General features: G+C 37.1%; 1 protein-coding gene and 1 long non-coding RNA gene across 2 annotated transcripts; one reads left to right on the forward strand and one right to left on the reverse strand.

Annotated features, from left to right (window-relative positions):
• Positions 1–262: 262 nt before the first annotated feature.
• On the reverse strand, positions 263–18784 carry matcap2 (microtubule associated tyrosine carboxypeptidase 2). The gene is made up of 7 exons (XM_088601697.1): positions 18491–18784; positions 14582–15264; positions 7929–8072; positions 6868–7000; positions 4465–4770; positions 3431–3528; positions 263–1179 (listed from the first exon to the last, which is right to left on the reverse strand). Exons 1-7 carry the CDS (start codon positions 18513–18515, stop codon positions 1021–1023), a joined length of 1548 nt encoding a protein of 515 aa, XP_088457823.1. The 5' UTR covers positions 18516–18784; the 3' UTR covers positions 263–1020.
• A 2999-nt stretch (positions 18785–21783) lies between these two features.
• Positions 21784–26193, forward strand: LOC148651434 (uncharacterized). The gene is made up of 5 exons (XR_015925750.1): positions 21784–21883; positions 21979–22017; positions 22730–22762; positions 24056–24167; positions 24431–26193. It is a non-coding gene; the product is annotated as an uncharacterized LOC148651434 (long non-coding RNA).
• Positions 26194–26306: the final 113 nt, after the last annotated feature.

A 26306-nucleotide genomic window follows, 5' to 3' on the forward strand; every position in this document is an offset into this window, starting at 1 on the left:
CTGTAAATTATCAGAAAATTGAAGGTTTCTGGAGAGCATTAGTCTTGATAAAAATTAATATGATGTAACCAAACTGCCTGATGTAGGTTTTATGTGCATTTTAATTAAAACTATGCACTGTAGAACTTACTGATGATATATACTGACTAAAGGAGTAATGTGTAAGACCTCTACTAATGTTACCATTTGTTTAACAGAACTGTAGATTAGGCTTTAAATGCCTGGGAAAGACAATTCCACCCAATCATACTGAGACTTGTATTTATATTTTATTCTATTTGCTCTGTGCTTTTAAGAACAATTTCTCATTACAATTCATTGCCTTTAAACTTTGAAGATTAAGATAAAATATTAAGTGCAAACCTTTTCACAGAATCCATACAAGAAGATGGAGTAGCAGCAGTATTGGTACTTTAGGAGATCAAAAGCTGAAGAACTCTGTCATTTCACAGTGATTGTAGGTTTTACTCAGTATAAACAATGACCACAGCACTTCATTTTGATGTGTGTATTTGCGAAACATTATTTTGGGTAATGAACCATTTTTCAAATGTCAAATTACAATTCTTGTTATACCTCTGTAAAAAACGTTGTGTAAAAATGTAATTGAATCACTGTAAAACTATCTTTTCAGAAGCTGACATTAGATACTGTATGTGTGAACAAGGCTGTTGCTGTAGGTTAGGTGCACTTATAAGTGAAAATAGACCAAAACGATAAATTTATCATCCCCTTCATGTAACAAACACTTCTTAAAGAAGAAAAATGAACAATTTACTTTTTGTCTACAGAGACTAAGAATATGTAGAAAACATTAAATGTTCAAAACAAATTATTTTGTATCACAACTGTATTACTATTATTATTGTTTTTATAAGCACTGTAGTATTAATGTTTGTCATGAAGTTCAGTTTAACCACCTAAAAAGGGTTGGAACCGACCAGTTAATTATAGTCTTGTTTCTTTTCAATGCTTTCATTCTTGGACAGATGAGAGTGGGAGGTGTGGAGAAGCAGGGATTCAGATTAGAGCCTGCAGTTCCTCGTCAGTGAGCTGGTTGGCATCCATGATCTTGTTAAGTTGCTCCATGTAGCGGGTCTGATCCTGCAGGAAGTGGGGAATCCGAACTTTGTCCATCGTGGCCAAATCCTTCAGACGGTCCACATCCTCATAAGAAACCTTTGAAAACACAAGGTCACATCGCTTTTATACAGCAACCACGCCACACTCTTACCCCAAGTTCCGAAATTGTAACTCGGAGATCCCTCTCTCGTTTACATGTCACTTTCTGACACAATGGAGCACCTTTTGCTGTCTCCTGCCCAAAGACACTGCAAAGCAGGGTGCATTAAGTGCATTTAAAACTGAAAACAGCAGGCACTTTGTCAGTGAAAGAGTTGTGAGGGTCTGGAACAAGCTGCCCAACCGTGTTGTTGACTGGCTCACCTGCTGAATGGCCTCCTCTCGTTTCACCTTTCTTATGCTCTTATGAGAAGTTTCATGAGACCAGGGAGTAGCAGACTCTTTTCTCTTAAAGACACTAAAGCCTGTGAATGCTGCAGAGGGGAGACGGAGCAGTCAATATAGAAGGCATGAAATGAAATTGCTCCAACAAGCAATAGCCTTAATTCACTGTGAAGCTGGGAGGGCTCCAACGCACAGAGGAACAGGTGCGCCATGATTCCATTTATACAGAAGGGTGATGGCCAAAGCTTAAGGTAAGAGGGCAGAGCTTGAGCACAGCAGAGGAGCCACTGAAGGGCAACATGTATCTGACAAGGAATCTGAAGCACTGGGAAAGAAGCTCTGAGGCTTGACTACCCACACAGCTGAAACAATCTGGGTGGAGGATATCAGGAGTTTGACACAAGAAAGAGTAACTGTGCGGCTGGCAGAGAGCAACAAGGCCTGGCATCATCAGGGAAGGCAGCTGGCAAGTTGGGCAATCAAGTTATTTTAAAGGCATAGGGAGGCTGGACTGGAGAGGCTTGGCTGGCAAAAGGTGCACCTGCAGAAAAGACATCAGAACTGAAGATGCACTTGGCTCCTATAAAAGTTATGAGAGGACTGATGCGGCTGTATAAGGAAAGACGGAGGTCAGCACAGCAACACCGGCCACCAGCACACTTGTGCAAAGTTTCTGTTTTATTTTCACTTTGGTTTTGCTTTCAAATCTGCCAGAGATTCATAGCTTACTGATTCAGTTACACTGAAGAAAAAGAGGAGCCACAGAATATGGAGGTACGGCCTGTCTCTGGGGAGTGCCAAATACAAAAACAAAATGCTCAAGCGAGTCAGCGAGAAGTGTAATATTTATTAACGGGTAGGTGGGAGCGGACAAGTTGAGGTCTCCTGAAATATTGTTTACAATGCCATTAGAAGAAAAAATATCATTTTGGGGGGTGTTTGTTCTTGCACAGACCTCCACTCACTACATTTAAAGCTTTGTCATTATAATGTTTTTTTTTTCTTTTTTTAAGTAATTGAGAAAATTATTCTTTCACAAAGTCCACACTTAAAATGTGACTCGGAAAAATACGATGTAATTCTTATAAATATCAAATTCCAAGACTTACTGTACACTGCTGCCAAATTGTCAGACTGCAGTTGCTTTAACTACCTGAAAATTTACAATTTTGCGCTGCTGCTCAAACAATCCTGGTCATAGTTACTGTAGATAGTGACCTTGGTCACATTTAAACCCCTAATGCCGTTACCGGTTACCTCAGCAGCCACATAATCAGTTTTCTTATATAGAAAGGTTATAAACCTAACGTTATAACCTAACGTTCTCTCATAGTTTAAATAATAATAATAATAATATTAAAAAAAATAATTGCTTACACTTATATAGAGCTTTTCTGGACACTCCACTCAAAGCGCTTTACAGGTAATGGGGACTCCCCTCCACCACCACCAATGTGCAGCATCCATCTGGATGATGCGACGGCAGCCATAGTACACCAGAACACACCACACATTAGCAGCTATCAGTGGGGAGGAGAACAGAGTGATGAAGCCAATTCACAGATGGGGATTATTAGGAGGCCATGATTGGTAAGGGCCAATGGGAAATTTGGCCAGGATGCCAGGGTTACACCCCTACTCTTTTCGAGAAACACCCTGGGATTTTTAATGACCACAGAGAGTCAGGACCTGGGTTTTATGTCTCATCCGAAGGACGGTACCAGTTCACAGTATAGTGTCCCCATCACTATACTGGGGCATTAGGACCCACATGGACCACAGGGTGAGCTGTTGGCCCCACTAACACCTCTTCCAGCAGCAACCTTAGTTTTTCCCAGGAGGTTTTCCATCCAGGTACTGACCAGGCTCACACCTGCTAAGCTTCAGTGGGCTGCCAGTTGTGAGTTGCAGGGTGATATGGCTGCTGGCTAAATGAACCGATAATAATGATGTTGATGCTTACCTTCCCTAGAGCTGTCAAGAGTGGAAAGTTGATTTTTTCTCTGTGCCTCAGGATTTTGAGGATACCATCCAAGTAAACCTGGTCCTTACTGAAACAACCTAACAGGACAAAAATGAAATAAAGTCAAATAGAAATAAAAAAAAACAAGGAAATGAATATTTTCTATTTGTAGAATTGTCTATAGCTGTTATCCGAAATTAACTGCAGATGTGTTACTAGGTATGCAATACTTTTTTGTTTCTAGTTTAATAAAAGAAAACGGGAGAAATAAAGAAATAATATCAAAATAAGACCAAATCCAGCATGGCAGTGCCCACCAGAAGTACAATTTGGGACCACATGATAATCCATCCATCCCTTTTTTGAACTGCTTCTTCAATTTCAGGGTTGCAGAGCCTATCCTGGCAAGCATCGGGCGCAAGGCAGGGTACACACCCTTGATGGGACGCCAGGCCATTGTGGGGCAGAATGTCACAAACACAAAAATGCACTGTGGTTGATTTTCCCAGGAGCCAGTTCAGCTACCGGTATGTCTTTGCTGTGTAAGAAGAAACCGGAGCGCACAGAGGAAACCCATGCAAACTTGGAGAGAACATGCAAACTCCACACAGATAGTACACTGAGACTTGAATCCAGGTCCCCTGCACTATGAGACTACAACACTAACCACTGCATCACTGCATAGGCAGAGCGGTGTCACTGTGGCTAAGGATCTGCGCCTGTGGCTGGAGGGTTGCTGGTTCAAATCCTGTGGCCGGTAGAGGAATCCTACTCTGTTGGGCCCCTGAGCAAGGCCCTTAACCCCAGCTGCTCCAGGGGCGCTGTGCAATGGCTGACCCTGCGCTCTGACCCCAAGCTTCTCTCCCTGTCTGTGTGTCTCATGGAGAGCAAGCTGGGGTATATGAAAAGATGAATTCCTAATGGAAGAAATTGTATATGGCCAATAAAGTGATCTTATCTTATCACAATGCCACCCACTCCAGTACAGTACAGTAAGAAGATATTTCAGTTGAATTCTGCCTGGGATTTCTTACCTGGAACAGCAGTGTCAGTCTGACCCCTCTTGGCCCGTACGCAATAGTCCCAGCGGGTATTGGGGTCCTTGACAAAGCGACCCACCGAGTGGAAGAGCTCAGTGAAGGACATGCAGCTGGCCTGGTATACGGTGTAGTAGAGCAGTGCGGCTCTCCACAGTGTGGGGTCCTTGCGGAAAAGCACGCTGTGGATGCTGGCCAGGCCCTCCTCTGTGGGGTTGATAGGCTTCAGGCTGTGCCTTTTCCGCCCGCTCCAGTTACACCAGGGCTGGAGGCTGTTATTAATGCCCCGGAAATAATGAGTGCCTAACAAGAGAGAGCAAATAAGCAAGTGCCATATACTGCATTTATACAGTATATACGGCCTCAAATGTGAGACTATTCAGACAAAGCAAGTGACACGTTTTATTGAAACAAAAACTGACCGTTTTACTTCAGTTGACACATTAGTGAGAAAGGAATCTAGGTTATTATGCTATACTAGAGGCAAAACAAAGCTCGCCTTAAATACTTGTTATTTGCATTTTATTTGCTGACTTCTCCTCTGCTTTCAACACAATACAACCACTGTTGCTTGCACAGGAACTCTCCAAGTACTTCAATCTGAATGGTAACTTGATGAGGTGGGTGCTAGACTTCCTAACTAACAGGTCTCAACAGGTCAAATTGGGGAAGTGCTTATCTGACATTCGCTACACATCAATTGGATCACCGCAGGGCTGTGTCTTGTCCCCTCTGCTGTACATTTTGTACACTAATGATTGCATAAGCAAACACACAGATATACATCTCATTAAGTTTGCTGATGACACAGCCAGTCAGTTTATTAAAGGACATAGAATACCATCATGGGCCCATTCTAAATACTTTTAGTGGTGCAATGCGTTCTCCCTAAAGTTAAATGTTTCAAAAAGAAAGGAACTGGTTATTGATTTAAGGAAAAATACCACACCCCCTCAACCCACTACAATTGATGGTCAGTCTGTTGAAATTGTAGATGACTGTAAGTACTTGGGACTGGTCATTGACAAAAACCTAAAATGGGACAAATGTTGTGACACTATCTATAAAAAAGGTCAACAGAGACGCTTCTTTCTTAGAAAACTCAGCTACTTTAAGGTAGATAAATCTATTCTTACACTTTTCTACAAATCTTTCATTGAAAGTGTCTTAACATCCTGCTTCACTTGTTGGTTTGGCAACATAAGTACCAGTAATTGTAACAGGCTGGGTAAATTAGTGAATATAAGTGGCAGAATAATCAGGAATAATCAAATCAGCATCCTTTACAAACAGAGGGTGACTAAGAAAACCAAAACCATCATGGAGTGTGTGTCTCATTCCACTCTTCCATTGTGAATTCACACTTCTCCCATCTGGGAGACACCTCTGTGCCCCCAGGTGTAAAACCATCAGAGTCAGGAAATCTTTCATCCCCACTGCAAGTACACTCTTAAACAATGCAAAGTAACTACAGTACCTTGTCTCTTGTTTCTTTTCTCCTGTAACACTACTGTATTATCTTCCCTTTTGATGATGTGTATTTGTCATTGTGTTGTGTTTGACTGTGTCGTAAAACAAATTTCCCCTAGGGGACAATAAAGCTTGAATTGAATTCTCACAGTGCCTTCTTTCTTACCAAAGACTCACACATTGAAATCTACCTCTACCTTACATGTCAAAAAGCTCACTCCCCATCATTTCTATCCTTTCATTCTGTTGATGCATGTTTTTGCACATCTGATGTTGTCTCTGCACATTACCTGTTACCTTTTTGTTGTTTTGCACATTGCCTGTTGTTTTTGCACACTGCCTGTTGTTGTTTTTGCACACTGCCTGTTGTCTCTTTCTTTTATTAGACAATTGTATTGTTGTTGTTGTTTTTTTGTACTACGTATCGTCTGAGAGCTAGCTAAACAGCATTTCATTATAGCATATACCTGTATATGAGTATAATGCCAATAAACTTGAACTTGATTTTTTATGCTATTCTGCTTTGAAATCAAATCGATAGTTCAGGTGGGTAGCTGCGTGAGCATGCGTAGGCTGCAAAGGAACAAGTAATAGGTTTATTCCATGCTGAAAAAAAGAAGAAAGAGAACACAACGTTTTGGCCGTGGAGCCTTCTTCCGGTGTGAGAGAGACAGGGCAGTAGGCAACCAACCTTTGTTCTCCCGCTACTTTACCGCTACTTTACCTTTGCCTACTGCCCTGTCTCTCTCACACCTGAAGAAGGCTCCACGGCCGAAACGTTGTGTTCTCTTTCTTCTTTTTTTTCAGCATGGAATAAACCTATTACTTGTTCCTCTTGTTCACGATGCTTGTTTTTATTCAGTCTTTAGTTAAACAACAAAACATAAACAAAGTAAAAGCCAAACGTGCAGCACAAGAGGACTTACAGACCTATTTCGTGCCTTAACATGCCTTCCAGCCAGTGTTCCCGAGCAGTGGAGATGTTGATGGTTAGAGTTGGACGGCCGTTGACTACTGTCATTGAGGCTCTGGAGAGAAGGTCATTTGTCAAGTGAACCACAATCTGCCAAAGAAAACAATTACATTCTGTATCTAATGATGCATACAAGAAGAACGATCTCAAAGGGTTAACGATGATGACAGCGGCCAAGACTTAAATAATTACATAATTCAGGTATCTACATGACAAACTAGCACACATATGAACAGCTCCAGAATACCCAGCATTGCTATAGCTACAACAAGCATTAAAAAATAAAGCATTCTCCATTTAACAGTTCTGCAGTACTGCAAGCAGTAAATTACAGTTTTAAAACCGTGCAAAGACTGTAACCTACTACAGATCCTTTGGGGAACCTCAGACATTAAAAATCTTTTATTGATTCTAAAATAGTACACATATACAGTAGGTATACAGATGCACTAAATGATCAGGCCAACATGCTCTTACACTGCAGGTAACTGCATGTGAGTATATTGAAAATTTAAAATAACATTTTAAATTATTTTTCTCACTGAGAGTGTCACAGCCCCACTGAAGTGTCTCTAGTGTTGCAGACTAGCATACCATACACAGGTACGGTGAAGACTGTTCCTTAAGACTGCAATAAATCTGGAGTGTGATTCAGTAAGCATTACTATGCAATTACTGTCTGATGAAAAACCCATCAGTGAAAATGATTTACTGCAAATATGCTGCAAGTGGGTGTAATGACAAAAACAGCGATCTAATCTAAACAAGAGATTTGATAAGTGATCCACATTTTCCCCTGAAACAAAAAGATGAGATCATTCAGATGTTCTTTAAATGAGTTCATTATTTTATACAGTACATATTATAAATTAAATATTAAGTATAGTATATATCTAAATGTTAGATAGTATTTGTTATTGTGAGACAAGATATGCCACAAAGATAATAAAAAGTTATGTTTTATGTCTGTACTTCATGACTGAGATTACCACAGTGCTGTAGCACAACTGTACCTCACCTCTCCCATACAACCTTCTTTCTCCATGTATTTTTTCACATGGTTCCATATCCGGCTCTTCGAAAGAAGGCTGCCACCAGTCACCTGCTCAAATGTTTCATAGTTTCCATACTTCTGCAGGGCCAGTTCCATGATCCTCACAGCCTACAAGATATGCAGTAGTACAACATGTCTCCTTAGACACTTAAGACAGCATCTACAGTATGAGTAAATCATAGCGGGATTCACCTAATAAAAAAATAAGTGCTTTCTTCTATGCATTCAGTTATGGCAGGGACATTTTATTATGTATTATAGTTGTTATTATTATTACTAGTACATTACATTGTTAATATTATGCCCTAGCACACTATATTATTATTATTATTAGTAGTATTATATAATTTCTTCTGTCTAATCTCTTTTTCTGACGATGTTTCTCCCACAGGATGGAAGGGGTTACAATTTGAAGAGACACCAATACAGTATTTCAGCGTTATGGATTTCTCTGGTTTTCACTTTTAGTTTGTGCTGCTCGTGTTCTTTCAGCAGACCCTGAAGCTGGAAGTTTTCAAGACTCTCTGGTCATCCAGTAAATGGCTTTCTTCTGTTCAGAAAAAGTGCACATTACCAAGGTAAAATGTTTCCTGGTAATGGAGAAAGTGGAAGTCAGCCAAGACTTTGAGAGAACCCTTTGTTCATAATCCAGTAGCGGTTTTTGCTGGCAGTAACTGTCAAATACCTTTGAGGAAATGTTTCTTCGTTTTGTTCCCAGTTTAGGAAAGATATTTCAATCGGTTCGATTCAACTTTAAATTTGGCATGTAATGATACTTTTCATGATTTAAGGTAACATTTCTCTGAAGTTGCATTGCTTAAGAATTTTCTAGAGTGCTCTAAATAATACTACATATATTAGAACACAATAAATGGGCAATATTAATTAAACAATCCAGATTTTATGTATTGCCTTCAAAAGAAAACTATGTTCATTTAGGAAAATATGAAACACTGTTGTATGTTTTTTTTTCATTTGTCTTATGGAAATTATGATTTATTAAAGCAATTTGCATTTTCCCACACACTATGGTTTTTATGGTATTAAACCAGCTGTGAGAAGGCTACATTATGTTGCTGTTTTAATAAAAGCAGTTTGACATGACACTCAATAGAGTTCACATTCTCATTTAGAGGGTTTGAGGAAGTGTTACTGTAAAGCGTAACCCCAAGAAATGTACTCTTTGTTAGCACCCTTACGGAACTTTGTATTACAAAGTTCGACACATTCAACATTAGTAAGGTCACATGACCTCTGGCATCTCACTGTGAGAGAGCTCATGGGAATCATCGAAGTTTGATGTCAAGCAGGGAATTTCTTCTATTCTCTCGGACTATTTGAACACCGCTGACAGGCCCTGTACCCTCCAGGTACTGTATATACTAAATGCTTTTTTGTGTTGGAAATTAAAAAAGCTATCCTTAAATTGCTTCACAACAACTTTACTAGCGCACAGGATAAGTTAACGATACTGCAATTACATGATTTATGATACATCTTTGTTGCTAAAGTGCTGTTAAACCAAATGTATTAATATGAATATGTATATTGATAGTATTTGAGAAAATTATGAATATCACAAATTATTTTACTCCTTTGTAAATGGAAATCTATAAATGATTCAACTTGAATTTCACTCAAATAAAACACATTACTTAAAGGAATTAATTTTTGTCTGAGTCAGTAAGTCAGAAATTAACTTTTCACATACCTATTTGATTTAAACATTTATAATAATAACAATAAACTTTATTTTATATAGCGCCTTTAAAGGTGGCTTCTCAAAGCGCTTTACAGGATGACAATTACAATAAATAAGAAGAATACAACAATAAATAAGAAGAATACACAAGATATATACAAGAATATTACAATTACAACAATACAACAATAACAATAGAGGAGACCGTGGAAGGTGGTACTAAGAAGAGCAGAGGGGTGAAGAATGGAACCAGTTAAGTAAAGGCTTTTCTGAAGAAGAAGGTTTTCAGTCTGGATTTGAAGGAGTTTAGAGAAGGTGACTCTCTGATATCCTTGGGCAAAGAGTTCCAGAGCTTGGGGGCATAACAGGAGAAGGCCCTGTCACCCATACAATGTAGACGGGCTTGGTCTTAGTTTTACTAAGTGTTTACTAGTGTTATTTCCATAATTGTTCAGCACACATGTTCTTGGTTAGGCACTGTTCTGTGTATAAAAAAACATACTGTATATCTACAAACCTTAAAACCTTTTTTAGCTTTCATTGGTTTTATATGAGCCTAGAAATAACCCTGGAAACTATCACTACTTCTGTATGTAGTGATATTACCACATATAGTAAGATAAGATCACTTTATTAACCCTATACAATTTCTCACAGTAGGAATGTCTTTTCACATACCCCAGCTTGCTCTCCAGGAGACACACAGACAAGGTGAGAGAAGCTTGGGGTCAGAGTGCAGGATCAGCCATTTATACAGCAACCCTAGAGCAGTTGAGGTTAAGGACCTTGTTCAGGGGCCCAACAGAGTAGGATTCCTCTCCCAGCTGTGGGATTTGAGCCAGCAACCTTCCAGCAGCAGGCACAGCTCCTTAGCCACAGAGCCACCACTCTGCCCATAAGATGCCTTATTGGGATTCAACCCAGTTTAGAATAAAACTTCAGGAAAATGTATTTATTAATACATTCTTAAACAAATTAAATGTATTAAAAAGGCAATGGCATATTGGTGGCTAAACAGCAAGACCCCTAAAACTTGCTACCCAAATCCAATTCTACAAATCTCTTCAAAAAGGGAGGATTAAAAGACAACTTTAATTAATGTAATAAAGAACAATGCAAAGACAAACATGCTTTTTTCATACTGTATATACCAGCTCCATTTAATTCGTGTCTAAGCATATTATTACTGTAATTCGTTTGCTAGAAAACATACAAAATACTTATTTATGACATCAATTACCATAACCCATGGGACAAATAAAAGCTCTGGGACCATTCCAACTGTGATATTTTAATTAGGTTCAACAGCTCAGGGTATGCTACACTTCAAACAGCATAAACTGCATTTCAAACTGCTTTCATCTTTTTCTACATTTAATTATCATTTGAGCAACAAATCACAGACCACCATTATGCACTGACACTAATCCTAGTAGATCCTGATGACATTATACTACAGACACTAGCTGTTTACCTACCTCTTCTTTGACTTCTTTCTAGATGTCAAAGCAAATTAACCTTTTACGAAGGCTACAGCCAGCATGGGATAAATAAGTGTCAGGTAGTCTCCCTGAAGTACTTTTTCTGATGAATGGTCCACAACAGTTTAGCTAAGCACAAGTGACTTTACTCATGCTGCCTCAGTAAAGTCTCCATGCAACAGGTTTTGATGCACACAGCACTAAGAAGGATCACTCCCTATACCCGTGGATGTGCCATTAACAATTAAATTGTGCTGACGGGAACTGATTCTGGCACAATTTAAATATGCAGTGAGTTCATTCCTGTCAAGGGCATCATGTTGATTTTTATCCAGACAGCAAGGGTGACACAAGTGCAACTTTGCAGGCAACTAAACAAAGCTATCGGTATTTTCAGCCAAGCCTTATAATTAATAATTGATTCAAATGTTCACAGAATAAATCAAAGAGATGTTTTACAGGACAGTGGCATAATTCCGTAAGGTGGCTAAAAGGTTAATGACTTTATTAGTCTTTAGTCAGAGAGTTGCATGTTAAACATGTGATCAGTGCCTCTGTATAAAAAAAGGACTGGAATTCGAAGGATCACATTTCTTCTTTTCGGAAGAAATTGTCAGCCGACTGTGAAATTCCTTTTCAAAGGAACCTATCCATCTTGGTCAGCATACAAATACATTTGTGGCCCAATACACAACATTGTGACAAAGGATATATAGCATAGCATTGCCTAAACCCCTTCCTTTTCTGGAATGCAAAGAAAAACTAAAATTAGTTCCCTTCATTGGGCCTTGCCTTACATGAATTGTATAGACTGACCAAAAAATAGATATCAGTATATATCGCATTATTTAACCTACAGCTGTTCTTTCTCATTTGCACTCCAAAATGTCTGTCAGGCGCTTTCAAACTAGTAATTTGCAATTCGCATGTTGAGCACTGATAAAAAAACTGATGACAACAGCTTGCATTTAAAATCAAGGTATTCAAACGATTTGTTTCAAACGACTTTCATCTTAATCAACAGGGATCCTGGGTCTTTAAGATTTATATTTATTGTGAATGTAATTAAATGATTATGCAGTCCAATACTCAGTGGCTTAAAAAGGATTGAGTATGTTTTCTATTCTGCAAACAAGCAAAAATGTGCAACACTGTAGTCTAAAAAATTGGTTTGCGTCAGACATTTTCCTCTTAGTTAGCTTCTAGAAAAAATGTACTGGTAACATAATGTACCAAAGCTCTTTACTGACAGACATGAAAATTAGTGAAGAAGATGATTCAAGCCAATGGCTTTTTAAAGAATAGGCAACTATATCTGGAAACATCACCCTAGACACACAAAGAAAGACGGCAGTATCTTGAAAGTAAGCCAGTAAGTTTAATATTAATAAGTACAGTATCTTTTTTTCAGCAGTCTCCAAGTCTCTATTTTAACAGGAATGTCTACACCAATAACAAATGTGTATTGGTCAGGAAAAAAAAAGCTTTTACTTTAAACACATGACTCTCTTAATGTAAGGGGGCAATAATTACTTAATATTTAATCAGCCCAGGTATTTTGTTCCACGTCCTTTAAGAAAGGTTTGGAGTGTGTCATCATGTAACTTTCCAGTGCCACTCAATCTGTCCTCTATTTTTACCCACCTGTTCAGAGAAACTAATTGTATTTTAAGGATAACAATGCTGATCTCTGATGCAGCAAGTATACCTTGTCCTCATCTTTGTACCTGACAGCTGTGACATAGGATTAGGGAACATGTGCTGTCTCATGTTCCACTTTTTTTCCTTTATATGATTCCTTACCTGCATTCCATTAATCATTTTTGTTCGTGCAATCTTTGGATTTTAGTATATAATAACAAAGTAATATTTAAGTAATAATAATAATAATAATAATAATAATAATAATAATAATAATAATAATAATAATAATAATAATAATAATCTATACTTTTCTCACTCCTTTAAAAATAAACCAACTTTACACTGAAAAATATTAAACACTCTAGTACATTTTCTTATTTGTCTCAGGGGAATTATGAAATCTTAAAACCATCTACATTTACTCGCATACAAAGATTTAATGGTATTAAATTGGCTGTGACAAAGCTACTGTACGTGATGAGCAGTTTGTCAGGACTCTCATTAGGGAGAGCTCATGTTCTCACTCAGAGTCTTTAAAGAAGAACTATACCCTGTAGTACATCCAATATAAAAGGTGCCCTTTTTAAGCACTGGCTCGATAGTTTGTATTACAAATTTGAAGGTCACACCTCTGTCACCTCGCTGTGAGGGAGCTCGAGGCAACCGTAGCGGTTTGAATTCAAACTTTAAATTTCTTCTGTTCTCTTGACAGACCTTAAGACTGCAGCCAGTCCCTGTGCTCTCCGGGTATGAATTAGGAATTAGGAGCCTTAAATCAGTTCCAAACAACTTCATAGTGTAGCTGACATGCTAGCGGCCACTACAATTGAATGATTTATAATAGATGGATTTTAATAAAACAGTTGAGGATAACAGAAGCAGGTGTTGGTAGTGAGGCATAACTGAACCTTTCACCTACTGGACTTTTACTGAGTGCTATTTATATATCTGTTTAGCACACTTGTGTTCCAGCTTAACCCCTTTTTCACAGTAATGAGTATAATCAAAAACATCCATATCTATTTAAACCTTCTTTAAGTTTTATTGGCTTTATATGAGCTTTGAAATCAGCTCTTGAAACTGAGGGTCCTCTTATTTTATAATCCATCTTGTATTGTGAGGTGATCCTACTCCATAAGCTACCCTTATTGAACCTAAACTCCATTCTACATAACCCACTCAGTGTGTTAAAGGGGCAGTTATCTTATAATAATAATAATAAACTTTATTTTATATAGCGCCTTTAAAGGTGGCTTCTCAAAGCGCTTTACAGGATGACAATAACAATAAATAAGAAGACTACAACAATAAATAAGAAAATTTCACAAGACAGGACACAATTATGATTACAACAATACAACAATAACAATAGAGGAGACCGTGGAAGATGGTATTAAGAAGAGCAGAGGGGTGAAGAATGGAACCAGTTAAGTAAAGGCTTTTCTGAAAAGGAGGGTTTTGAGTCTGGATTTGAAGGAGTTTAGAGAAGGTGACTCTCTAATATCCTTGGGCAAAGAGTTCCAGAGCTTGTTATGCCTAACAATCCTTGGTCGCTCAATACAAATTTGACTGACTGCAGCATATTGTGTTGGCACTATGGTCACAAAATGAGAGCAAAACAGACAGTGGTGAGGACATTTTTGCATCTAAGGGGGTGACATACTCAGGGAAGAAGAAAGGGTCAAACCATTTCACATGACTCCAAAAAGAAACACCACCACAAACCACACATCACATATTAGCTACAGTACAGCTACTGTATAACACTCCCACACAAAGGAAGCACCTACCTGTGTTAGAAATCTGTCAGATGCATTATTATGTTTTGCCAAGACAAGAGGGGGGACAGGACTGGTGTACTCAAACTGAGGGTTGTATGTGAAGTCTGAGTTGAAGAATTTCACCTTTTCCTTTTCCACATTCGAAGGTTTGATGGCAGTCAGGATACAGAGCTTCCTGAAAGTGTTCTCCCCATCTCTCATGGAGCCTTTAGGCAGGAGAGGGAGTTTTGTCTTCGGCAGACTGGAGAAACACATTCTCCTTGTCCTGCCCCTGGGTCTCGGAGACAAGCCCATAGAGCTCCCCGTGACAGTGATAGCATGATTGATTTTTGTGCTGCTGGAGAAACAGCCTCCCCTAAAGACCACAGACTGCTTGGTGTCCCCAGACCACTCTGGGGCCACCAGTGGCAATGGATCAATGCCCTTGTGCTGTTCTTTACTGTATACTGTGGACGAGCATCTCACAGACTTCTTCAGCTTTTTATGACGAGTGGAAAAAGGCTGTACTGGTCGTTTCTTCCCTTCTTCATGTTGCAGCAGGACATTATAACTGCTGCTTCCAGTGGTGAAAATATCTTTGAGGATGCTGGAGGAAAGTTTCTGAAGGCCCACTTGACTCAAACTAACGGGTTTGTCCATAGGACTTAATAAATACTTCTTAGAGAGCTCCAGCTCTGGCCAGTGAAGCCGTTCTGTAACAATAACACAAGAGAAATATGGGGAATACAGGCAGAATTAATTGTAATGTAGTATCAACTGGGGTATGTCAAGTTTAAGGCATTTATTATTATAACTATTGTTTTGACATGCAGACAAATCATTTGTAAATACTTCCAGATTATGGGTTTTTACAGGTCATGTTAAATTGTCATTCGGACAAAAAGTCCTTTCAGAACGATTAGCACCAAAATGAAACTATGATGAATTTGAAACAACAATTACAATATAATGTGGCTGCTACTCTTTTGCTCAATTCCGCATGGATTAAAAGAGTGCCTTAGCTACCACTCACAACTGCAGTAAAATAATTAAATGCATCATTAAACTTGTTTTGCTTCAAGTTTACTTTAGAGAGCGGCATTGATTCTCCAATCTATAATGACATTCAATCTCTTTTGCGGTTATACTTAATTTTTTTTTTTCTCTAAATGCCACAGGCATTTGTTTGTGACTTTCTTGTGAAAACAAAATCTGTATGATCATTTCGTCATTACTGGACTAACAATGTCAAAAACAAGGAGCACACATATTTTGAATGGACATTGTTGCCAGTGGTAAACCAATACCAAATGTATTTTTTGAAGTAAATGATCCAAAACTGTATGAAAGCTGAAGGCATTTTTTAAATTGTCTCAAGTTACTTGATACATCTTAGATAAGAAATAGTCATAATTTGTCCTCACTATCCTGCACTTAATGCAATAGTGTCAATAGCAATTATTAAGATAATGCAATGTTCAATTAACCAAACTGAAATATTCTAAATATAATATGCAATTACAATAACGAATATTTTGATATAAACTTAATGTGAATGTAGAACTGGGTGTGGTATATTATGAACGTACTGCATATTCTAAAGCGGACTGACAGCAAATCTGATTAAATGTTTTTTTTTTAAGTTTAACGTGGTGGACACTAACTCCATATTGAAATATTTTAGCCTGACATAACATTGAATTAGAGTCTCTTGCATTCTCATTTACAAAGTAAGCTTTGTTGAATCAGATATGGCCATAAAAATGTATACAGTACTTTACATGCACATTTACAGTAAATACACATTTATACAGTATTTGTGTCAGTGTGATGAAGCTAGCGAACCAGGGTTTGTATTAGAATCACTATTCTTTCTAATTTCTAGAAATAATCTATTTAACTAGTCGAATTAGGAGAATATAGGAGGATCAGAACCCACAAGGGAAATTCAAAAAGCAAAAATAAATATGGCAACACCGAGTCTGAATAAGCTTCTTCTGAAAAATTGAACTATGCACTTGTAAAACCTCGTTTACAATACCACTTGCAGTTTTGGTCACCACATTACAAAAAAAAAGATACTCTTGCTCTGAATTGCTGTGCAGCGGAGAGCTGCCACATTTGGTCTCAAAGGAACAGTTCACTCTGTCAAGCTAACTGAATCTTTTTAGTCTCAAACAGTGCTGACTACAGTACGAGGTGACCTGATTCCAGCCTTCAAACATCTCAAAGGCGCTGACAAAGTCACTACGAAGGACTTTTTCAGAACCAGCCATGAAACAAGAACTGGAGGACAGAAATGTAAACTAAAGAAGAACATTTAAAAATTGAAAGACCAAAAAACAAGTAGAGGAATGCTCATGATCTCTGTGAGATTCTCAAAACGCTACCCTGTTGTGCTGTCAAAGTCAATATCTGGGTTTCTTTCCAGAAATGGCAGGCTGGATTAAATCCTGCAGATAACCAAACCAAACATGCTATATGGGCCAAACAGCTTCCTCTTATTTATGGAGTTTTTAATGAAAGTTCGGGAGGAATGAAGGCAGCCGAGCTCATTCAATACAGCTGCTGCAAATCCCACTAATTCTGACGTAAGCAACCGGTCTCCATATATACCAAACATCACCCTCTCCTCTTCCTCGTTCGTTTTCTGCATCCCTCCTCCACTTCCTCTCCACCTTTGCAGCTGCCCAATTGGTCACATGGGGGTCCTATCCTCCTCGGCCAACGGTCGGGAGGTCAGCCCTCAGCCAAGCGGGTTACGCCCAATCTCCACATCCCAATAAACGATTCTAATTTCTCCCAAACTTTCGGCTGCTGTCATTCCTCGTGAAATAACCTTTCTTATGAACTTACATAGTGCCTAGCAAAAGTATTCAGACACCTGCTCAGATTAAAACTGGGACAGAAATGTATCTTTCATCAGGACAATGTTTCAAAGCCCCAAGTCCAAACTACATTGGGAGCTGAAGCCTATATCAGCAAGCAGTGGGTGCAAGGCAGAATACACTCTGGACAGGATGCTAGGGCAAACACACAGACACGGACATGAACACACTCAAACCAGGGGCAATTGTCCCAGAAACCAGTTAACCTACCAGTATGTCTTTGGACTGTGGGAGATAAAACATACTAAGCAAAACACTGAGCGGTTAATAACCTGTTTGTAAAAACTGTTGTGCTTATAAAATGATACATGTGTCGTATGAGGCTGACAACAACATATAGTGACAGACGTCTCTTAGATTGCTAAGAGAAGCTATGATAGCAAAGGAAGAATCAAAAAGAAGACCAATATATACTGCATATACATCTATTCTTTAGGATGAGTCTTTGTAAAGATTTAATCGTATGTGTATCCAAATAGGATACACATACAGTATATGCATACATTGATCACATATTTGATTACCAGCTTCCTCTGTATACAGTAGCTATACTGTACTGTATAATCACGAGGCATCATTGTTAGGCTAGAAAGGCTTTAATTCTTGAGCCTCTGAAGTTTTATAAGGTGGGACTTATTTATACTGTCACTGAAAAAAATAGGTATGCACATGGGTTAGGCTAGCTAGATTAAAAAACACATTTTTGTGATTGGAAAAAAATCAAGTATACAGCTGCCTCTGTCATCAGAGACTTACGATCCTGCATTCATGCAATTAAATAAGCCGCAATAATGCAACAAAATAAATACATATTAATACGATATTAGAAAATCCATAACAATTGTCAAAATGATGCGCTGTAACAAACTAATATACTGTATAGAAGCCCATGCACTTTCGAATTTTTTCTAGGAAGCAGACATTAATTTTACTTACAGGAAATACAGTAGATGCACTGTTTTACAGCTCGTCGGACTTTTAATACACCCCTATTTATTTGGAATAATCACAAGTTTTATTTCCTAAGAAATAACGCAAATTCGGTACGTACCAGTTACTTTTATTGATTCAAGCATTGGAAACCGAAAGAAAAAACAATCTTCTTAACACCAGCAAAGACGATTCGTCCGTTGTTGTACTTAAATGGGATAGAACGAGAAGATGCGATATTTAAAGAAAAAAATGTAAACAATAAAGAATATCAATATACGATTTTGAAGGTAACTGAGGTCTAGTTTCACCGAAAGAGGATTTCATAGGAGCGACGGGGACATTAAGACAGCATGGCAATGAGAACAGTCAACGCTGCACCGGCTGGCTCTGTTGTGAGAGGAAGGCAGCGCACCGGGCGAGAGAGCACCCAGGCTGTTGCCATGACACCTGCATTACATCACAATAGCTACTTTCCTACTGGCTTGTTATATCCAACAATACTGTATCGTATGGAAGCCCCGTTTCCGCCAGGGAGTGAAAAAAACCGAGCTATGATATCTTGCAATTGCGCTTTTAAATCTCAGAATTACGACTTTATAAGCTCACAATTGCAAATTTTCTATTTTAATATGTCTTTGTGCCTCAGCAGGCTAATGTTTTAATCTGGTTTAGGTAATATGTTACCGATGACAGATTTTTACCTCTAAAGAGGAAATCCTACTTAGTATTCTGGTAGTATTTACCTTATACTCAGAATATACTCTGCATAAATGCTAGTCTGAGATGTACTGTAGTATGCTGTGAAAATGCATGATTTAATAACCACTAGTTAAATAACAAACTGTCCCATTGTTAAGTGCTATAAACATCTGTAAAGCCCAGAATGTGTTAAACTATAGGACAAAGGATGATACTGATTGATTGATTTATATGTGTCATAACTTTGTACCGGGTGGACTAGATGGTCGTAGTTTCCTAGATAGTCTCCTCTTGTTTCTTATGTTATTTGCCCTGAGACAAAAATTATCTTTAACTTTAGACCAATATGTTAGCCATATTATAATACATTGGTGAGCTAGCCCACTTGTATACTTTCCTTTCTGTTCCATTGTAGAAAATAGCACCTTTTTATTGATTTATTGATTTAATTAAGTAATTAAATAGGTGGCTGCAGTAAAAATCTGATATGAAGTAGATAGGAGGAAGCACAGGTTGGGAAGCCCAGGCATATGATACAATACAAAATCCAAACATTATACTAGATGCCAGATTACTGTTGGCCAGGGACAAATTACATCTGTTCACTGGAAACTAATATGAAGTATTAGGCTTAACCCGGCCACACAGTGATGCGTGGTCCTGTTTCTGCAACTATGATCCTGGGCAGCTGTAATGTCTTTGCAGTTTTCATTCTAACCAACTTCGGAATTGCCTTTGATCAATTAGTTGCTTAATTGGGAGACCATATCTTGCTTTCCAGATCTTTGCTCATTTACCATTTAAGTCTGCCTTTGAATTCTGCAGGACTACAGAGTTGTGTTGTATCCTAAATGACAAAAAGTTTTTGTCACATTATAATTACTTATTTGGAAGATTTGTTCAAGGGAATAACAGAGCTTTTATAGCTTTGCCTAGTCAACATAATTTGTGATCAGGCTTCTACCACGTTTCTGAAAAGAGAAGCTGGGGTAAATGATAATCCCCTCCTAGAAATGTTGTGTTCTGGAGAAAAATAAAGAACTGTTCTTGCTAGAAGAAAATAAATGGCAAACGTTTCTTATAAGAAAAAAATATATTCTATATTGTTTACTGGGTATATTTGTCCTGATTGTTGATTAGTGGCAAAATAAAAGTTATTGTTACAAATGGGTGGGTGAATTTCAGGAATTGACCACGCGGTTTAGTCAATGAGTAAAATAATTATTCATAACCCCCATTTTGTAAATTATTTCTCCAGAATATACCTGAGTGGTTGGTATGATTAGGGGAACGTGAATTATTTACTCTCTGGCACAGCTTTAGTGAGAATGGTAATAAAGCAGGCTCACTTGGTTAAACAAATATTTATTAATGATGACAAGACACGAACTACACTACACTATACACGAACTACACTATACGCAACAAAACATACAACACACTATATGTATAGTATTTACAAAGAACTAACATTCTAATCACCCAGAAAAATCCCAGACTTTTACTAAGCATGAAACTCATAATGCCTACAGAGGTCAAACTAGAGATACTGTAAGCTGACTTCTTAAGGAATATTGTACAACCTGCAGTTAAATCTCTCTCTCTGCACCCCAGATGCCACAAAATAAATGGGAGCCTATATTTCTATCCATAAAAATTAACCCTTAGCAGGAAGGACGTTTCTAACCAAGGTATCTTTTACCCAGGAAACCCAAGTTCCCTAAAAACAAAGAATAGCACGCTCTCTCTAGCGAGATTCAGAAACTTGACTCAGTTTAGTCAGGTTTTGTTTGGATGATCATGATGTAGGAGCTCTCTCCTGGTGCAAGCTTCAAGTTCTGATTCTTCCAGACTCTTGTCTCTCCTCTTCTTGTTTTTCCCCTCCCCTTGTCTTGTCCCTCTGTGCTCTTAATGTGATCTTACATGTATATTGTGTGTTTCTGTACTGCTTATTGACAATCGTTAACCCACAACGTACCTAGATATACCAATGTAATCTTTACAATGGTTTCTGATCAAGTGACCCCCGCAAACTCTGATCAAGGGACTTCTCAACAAACACCCACTCTGCTTTGAAACTAGAAGTGTTTTCTCTGCCAAGTGTCACAAACGTTATAACAAATCTAAGACACACTTCTCTTAGATTAGAGGCACCTAAACAGGCATAGAAGAGGCACCTAAAGCTGTAACATCATATTATTCCAATTAATAATTAACCATACTAATAATTCATATTTATACGGACAAAATATTTGTGGTAAAGGTGCACAGTTTGTTTACATATTAAAATCTCATAATTAGTCTTCAATTTGTTTGGTTAAAAAGTCACAAATGAAGCTATGAATTTAATTGATTTAAAACATTTTTTAAGTAAAAATCTAGATGATTATATTTACTTCTTATTTATTATTTATTGCTTCTTATTAAGTTTTTATGTCGCAGAAACAGCAATTTGCATGTTATCATATCTTTTTAGGTATTTAAGGTAATAAAAATATCTAGGAATTTGTCTAACAGGGTGATGCTTTTGAACAAATGGACCAAGGCACATTGCACATATGAGATATGATGCAAAAACTACTGTATAGGAAGTTTATAGTAACAATATATAGAGAAGTGTTATTTTAAATGCTGATGATTGGGTATTATTTTTAGCACTTTGACAGAGATGTGTGTTTTTCCTGCACGTAGTCTTAAACGAAGGAAGTAACAGATGAGAAGTGCATGAAAACTCAGCTGCTGTTCAGAATGGCTGCAAGAATGAGTACGATTATAATGTGTCTCATCACACTACTTTGCAAGACAACTACAGGTGTGTAACAAAAAATGGGGAGGTTAACAATTGATGTAAATTGAAACCAATGCAATTCATGGCGAAAGATGATTTTTATATTCTTTCAATTTTAGGAGCTAAAGAAGAAGCTGAAAATTACGAATTGATGTATGGTGAGTTAAACTATTCTGCAATGAGAAAACAGTCAAGTGTAACTAAAGCATACATGTCTGTGACTGTCCCACATAAAGAAATAGTCTTTTTAAAGTTTAGATGTACACAAAGGTTTGAAGTACCACATTCATGCCATAAACAAAGCTCAAATGCTATGTTTTTCTCTGAAACATGCAGTTTAAATATATATACCAAAACCATAACACCCTGGCAAAAAATATTCATGTAATCCTTAAAGCAAAATGGTTTATAGGATTACACCAACAAAATGTGAAGTTTGTTTTACTAAAAAAGAATGTAGTTTGATAAATAACTTCAATACAGATGCACAGAAATGTTTAACAGTGTTTCTAGAAATATTGTTAAAAACGTTTTTGAGAGACAATATATTACAGTACAGTGGCATTACAGTGAGTCCCCTGTAAGCACAACTTTTCTGAATGGCAGAAAATAGATTGTTACTGTTACTACACTTAAAAAAGCTCCTAATATGAAGTAATGTAATACTCAAAGTGTGGTGCTTGTGTGTTTTGATAGCACGATTTAAAAAAAAAGCTATAATTTGCTTTTATTTTCATATTTTTAGTAGCATGTTATAACAGAATGAGAAATATTGAAATGATGAGGTTATAATTATTTTTTACTTCTTGAATTATTACATTAAGTTCATAGTGCAGTTACTGTGCTTACTTCATGGTTTTGTCTTCTAAGGACATTCTAATTCAAGGAATCCAATCCCTCAATGTGAGTTTTAATTTATATTTAAGTTTTCTGCTGCAGTATAGTGTTTAAGTGTTTTTTTAAAGTAAACTGAATCCTTCAATTATGAAACAAAATCTGCTGATTTTAGGGTTGGAATAATATGACAGATATGACATCTAATAAATACAGTTATCAAAGTAATGGCATTTCCAAATACACATAAGACATACAGTACTGTAGGCTTTTATGAGGTACTGTATGAACTATGTTCTTCATATGTAAAATGAAGAGAGGTAACATTGGTTTTTTACAGTGTGCTTCATCACAGTACTGCACAATTTCTGTCCATGCAGGATTATACTTGCTTTTGAATTAATAATCTGTAATATAGTTCATATTTTACATCCATATTACTGTATATGCTGGCCTGTATTCTGCAACACAGAACATGGCAACAATCGAAACCTCAGTTTTGACAAACTGTTTCTGAGGTCTGGGCGGACATATTAAACTATTTTTTTACATGATTTTTGTGGTTTTGGTGTTTGGCTAAGGGGGTTAACAATATTTCAGTTTGTTGCAGATACTCTTTGTGGAGGACCGCGCATTAAATTAAATGGTGAAGAAAATTTTCATAACTGAAATAATGAACCAAAGACTTTGCTGATAATAATACTGAAGATAAATTAGACATGCATGTGGACTGCTATGGCCACGTAATTAGCAAAAAGTTTAGCTCTCTAGTTCAGTGATGGATTGCTCATCATATGAATCTCAGGAACATTTCTTTGATACATACAGTGCAGTATATGTAAAATAAAAGCCTTTCTGACTACATATTCGTCTATCGTCTCAGATGGGAATTTGCATTCCAGGCATGTAAAATAAATTAGCCAATACACAACATGAACCATTAACAAATAAGAGACATACATGTACATGTACAGTATGATGAGAAAGAAAAATATATAAATAAAGTACAATATATAGATATCTATGATTAACATTATGTCAATTTTTTCTTTCATTCCATTTTTGGCATTTGGTTCTTATATCTCTGTGAGAGGAATTTTCAAATATTTTAAAAATTGATTGCAATTTGCAACAGACTTGCAATTTAATAGATACTAGCACAAGTGTATCAACAGCTCCTTCACCTTGCACATTGACAGAGTGTTCTCTTTTTAGAGTGACCAGAAGCCTGCGGTAGTTTCACAGCAGTCATTTCCTAAAAATAAATAGTACATTCTATAGAAAATGATAATCACTTCCTATGTTGTTTGTCTGCAAGAACCAATGCTAAATAATATAAAACCTTGTCCGTTTTTCTCACAGGGATACCTGGTCAATGGTACAGGTACTTCTTATTCTGTGTCTGGGTCTTCAACATTGCCTGTATATTTTGGATTACCAAGGTGGCCTTGGACATCTACCAGATAAAAGAAAGGTTGGACATTCTGCTTCACAACAGAGCTATGGAAAATGAGATAAGAGGGGAAACAGATTATGAATATTGTATTTAGCGGATTTTTCTAAAGACAACTTTTTAGTCTTTGCTAGCCAAGATAAGATCACTTTATTAGTCACAATTTCTTGACAATGTGGTTCCCATTGTTATCTCCACCTATCTTATATAAATACCTTGATTTATTTTTTCCCCTTTAACTACATATCCTAACATTTTGTTTGCTTTTGTTATTGCTTCTCCAGATGTTAATATTGTGGGAACACAAATGTCAAAGTCACCTCGTCAAGCTCAGTGTTTCTCATTTAGTGATTATTTTTGCTACCTGCATGAAAGGTTCTACATTTGTCTACATTAGACATCATCTGCCAGGTATTTGCATAGTCTTGCATTTGATTTAAATCTAAGGCCCTTGCTGGACTTCTGGATGTATAACTGGACCAGTATGGTAGCTTAGTCAAATTCTAGAGGTGGCAAAGCTTTGAAAAGACCTAGAAAATTTACAGATACACGAGCCCATTAGGACCAGGATTTGGGTCACTGACTGGTTTAATTTAAGTTGACGGAGTTCAATCTCCGTATGTATTCTTACCTTAGTACAAACAATTTCTTCCTACGTGTGAGAAATATTTTATAATATGTGCTATGAAATTATAGACTTTGCTGGTACTAATATTTTAATCACTATCCAAAATGTTACCTGTGTTTCCATTTTGTTACCTTTCTGAATCTTTTCCCAGGACACACAAACAGATAGACCTGCCTTGCTGATATTTTAACCAGGATTGAGGCATTTTTTGTAGAACTTACTAGTTAATTGTTCAAATATATAGATGTCACTCATTTTGTACCATATTTAATGTGCCTGGAGTTGGCCAATTCCTCCATAACCAGCCTTGTCATCAAACATCTCCTTGCGAAATATTTCTGGAAAACCATGGTCATCAAGCAAAGCAGCATGGTAAAATTGTCACTAGCTGAGACCTTTTTGTCCCACAGTGGAAGAGGATACCATTCTTTAATGGCCTTGCTCTTATAGTTTCATACAATTATAGAAGTGTATGAACCTAGTCACTGGGTTTTTGTAATGCCATAATACTGCATAACCTCATAGGCTATTGATATGATAATTAATATTTGTTGTTCAAAACTGATTTGAGTAGCACATTGTCAAAATTAGAAGGATAAAAATGTGTTCCCATTAAATTTGGAGCAAGTGTTTTATTGAGGGAATCAGAATAAATGAAATTGTACAACTATTGTTTTAGCATTATGAGTTTGCAACTCATTATTTCATACTGTATTTGTCTTTGTATTTGACTTCACATTGTTAAATTTGTATTTGACAACGGTACAGTTGAAATGAAAATGATCACACACTTGTAAGTCACAGACGATACAAATATGTTCATTTCTGGATACTTCTTTTTTTTCTAATAAAAACTTTGTCTTAAGGACTAAAGTGTGATCTATAACTGCCATGTATTTCGAAGTTTAACCTTAATCTAGACATAGGCTATGTTAAATTTTTACAGATTTACAATTTATTTAAAATGTGTAGACATTTATTAAATACAACACAGTTAATCTACAGTATTGACTGGGTGTTCACTGATTATTTTCTGTTCATACAAAACATATTAAAAATAAGTTTACCAGCCTTAGGAAATAGGTTATTATTATTTATTAACAAAGGTATTAAGATTACAGTCGATAATCATTATTATGTCCATAGTGCGTAACCTTTCTGAATTGTGTATGCTCTGTCATCAATTTTGCGACTCCCATTAACTCCGGTTATTAAAAGTTAGTCACTTTCCTCTGTATATACTGTACAGTATCGTGTTTTTTTTTCTAGAGTTAAAAGCATAAAAAACATAATATCTTATGTGAATTTTATGAAGTTTGTAAACTAGCTATAAAAGTGATAACCTTCTAATCGATAGAATCCAAATGTTTTGAAAAAAAAGTAACGATAGACAACATTAAAAGAGTATCCACAAATTACAGAGCAAAACAGATCTACACAGGAGTTACATATACCGAATTTTACATTTGCCGTCGCCTTGCTATAACTCTTCTGCTTTTCCTCGAACAAAATTAAACTGCACCCAAGGTACA

The sequence above is a fragment of the Lepisosteus platostomus genome, chromosome 12 (assembly GCF_059453375.1).
Source record: "Lepisosteus platostomus isolate fLepPlt1 chromosome 12, fLepPlt1.hap1, whole genome shotgun sequence".
NCBI lineage: Eukaryota > Metazoa > Chordata > Actinopteri > Semionotiformes > Lepisosteidae > Lepisosteus > Lepisosteus platostomus.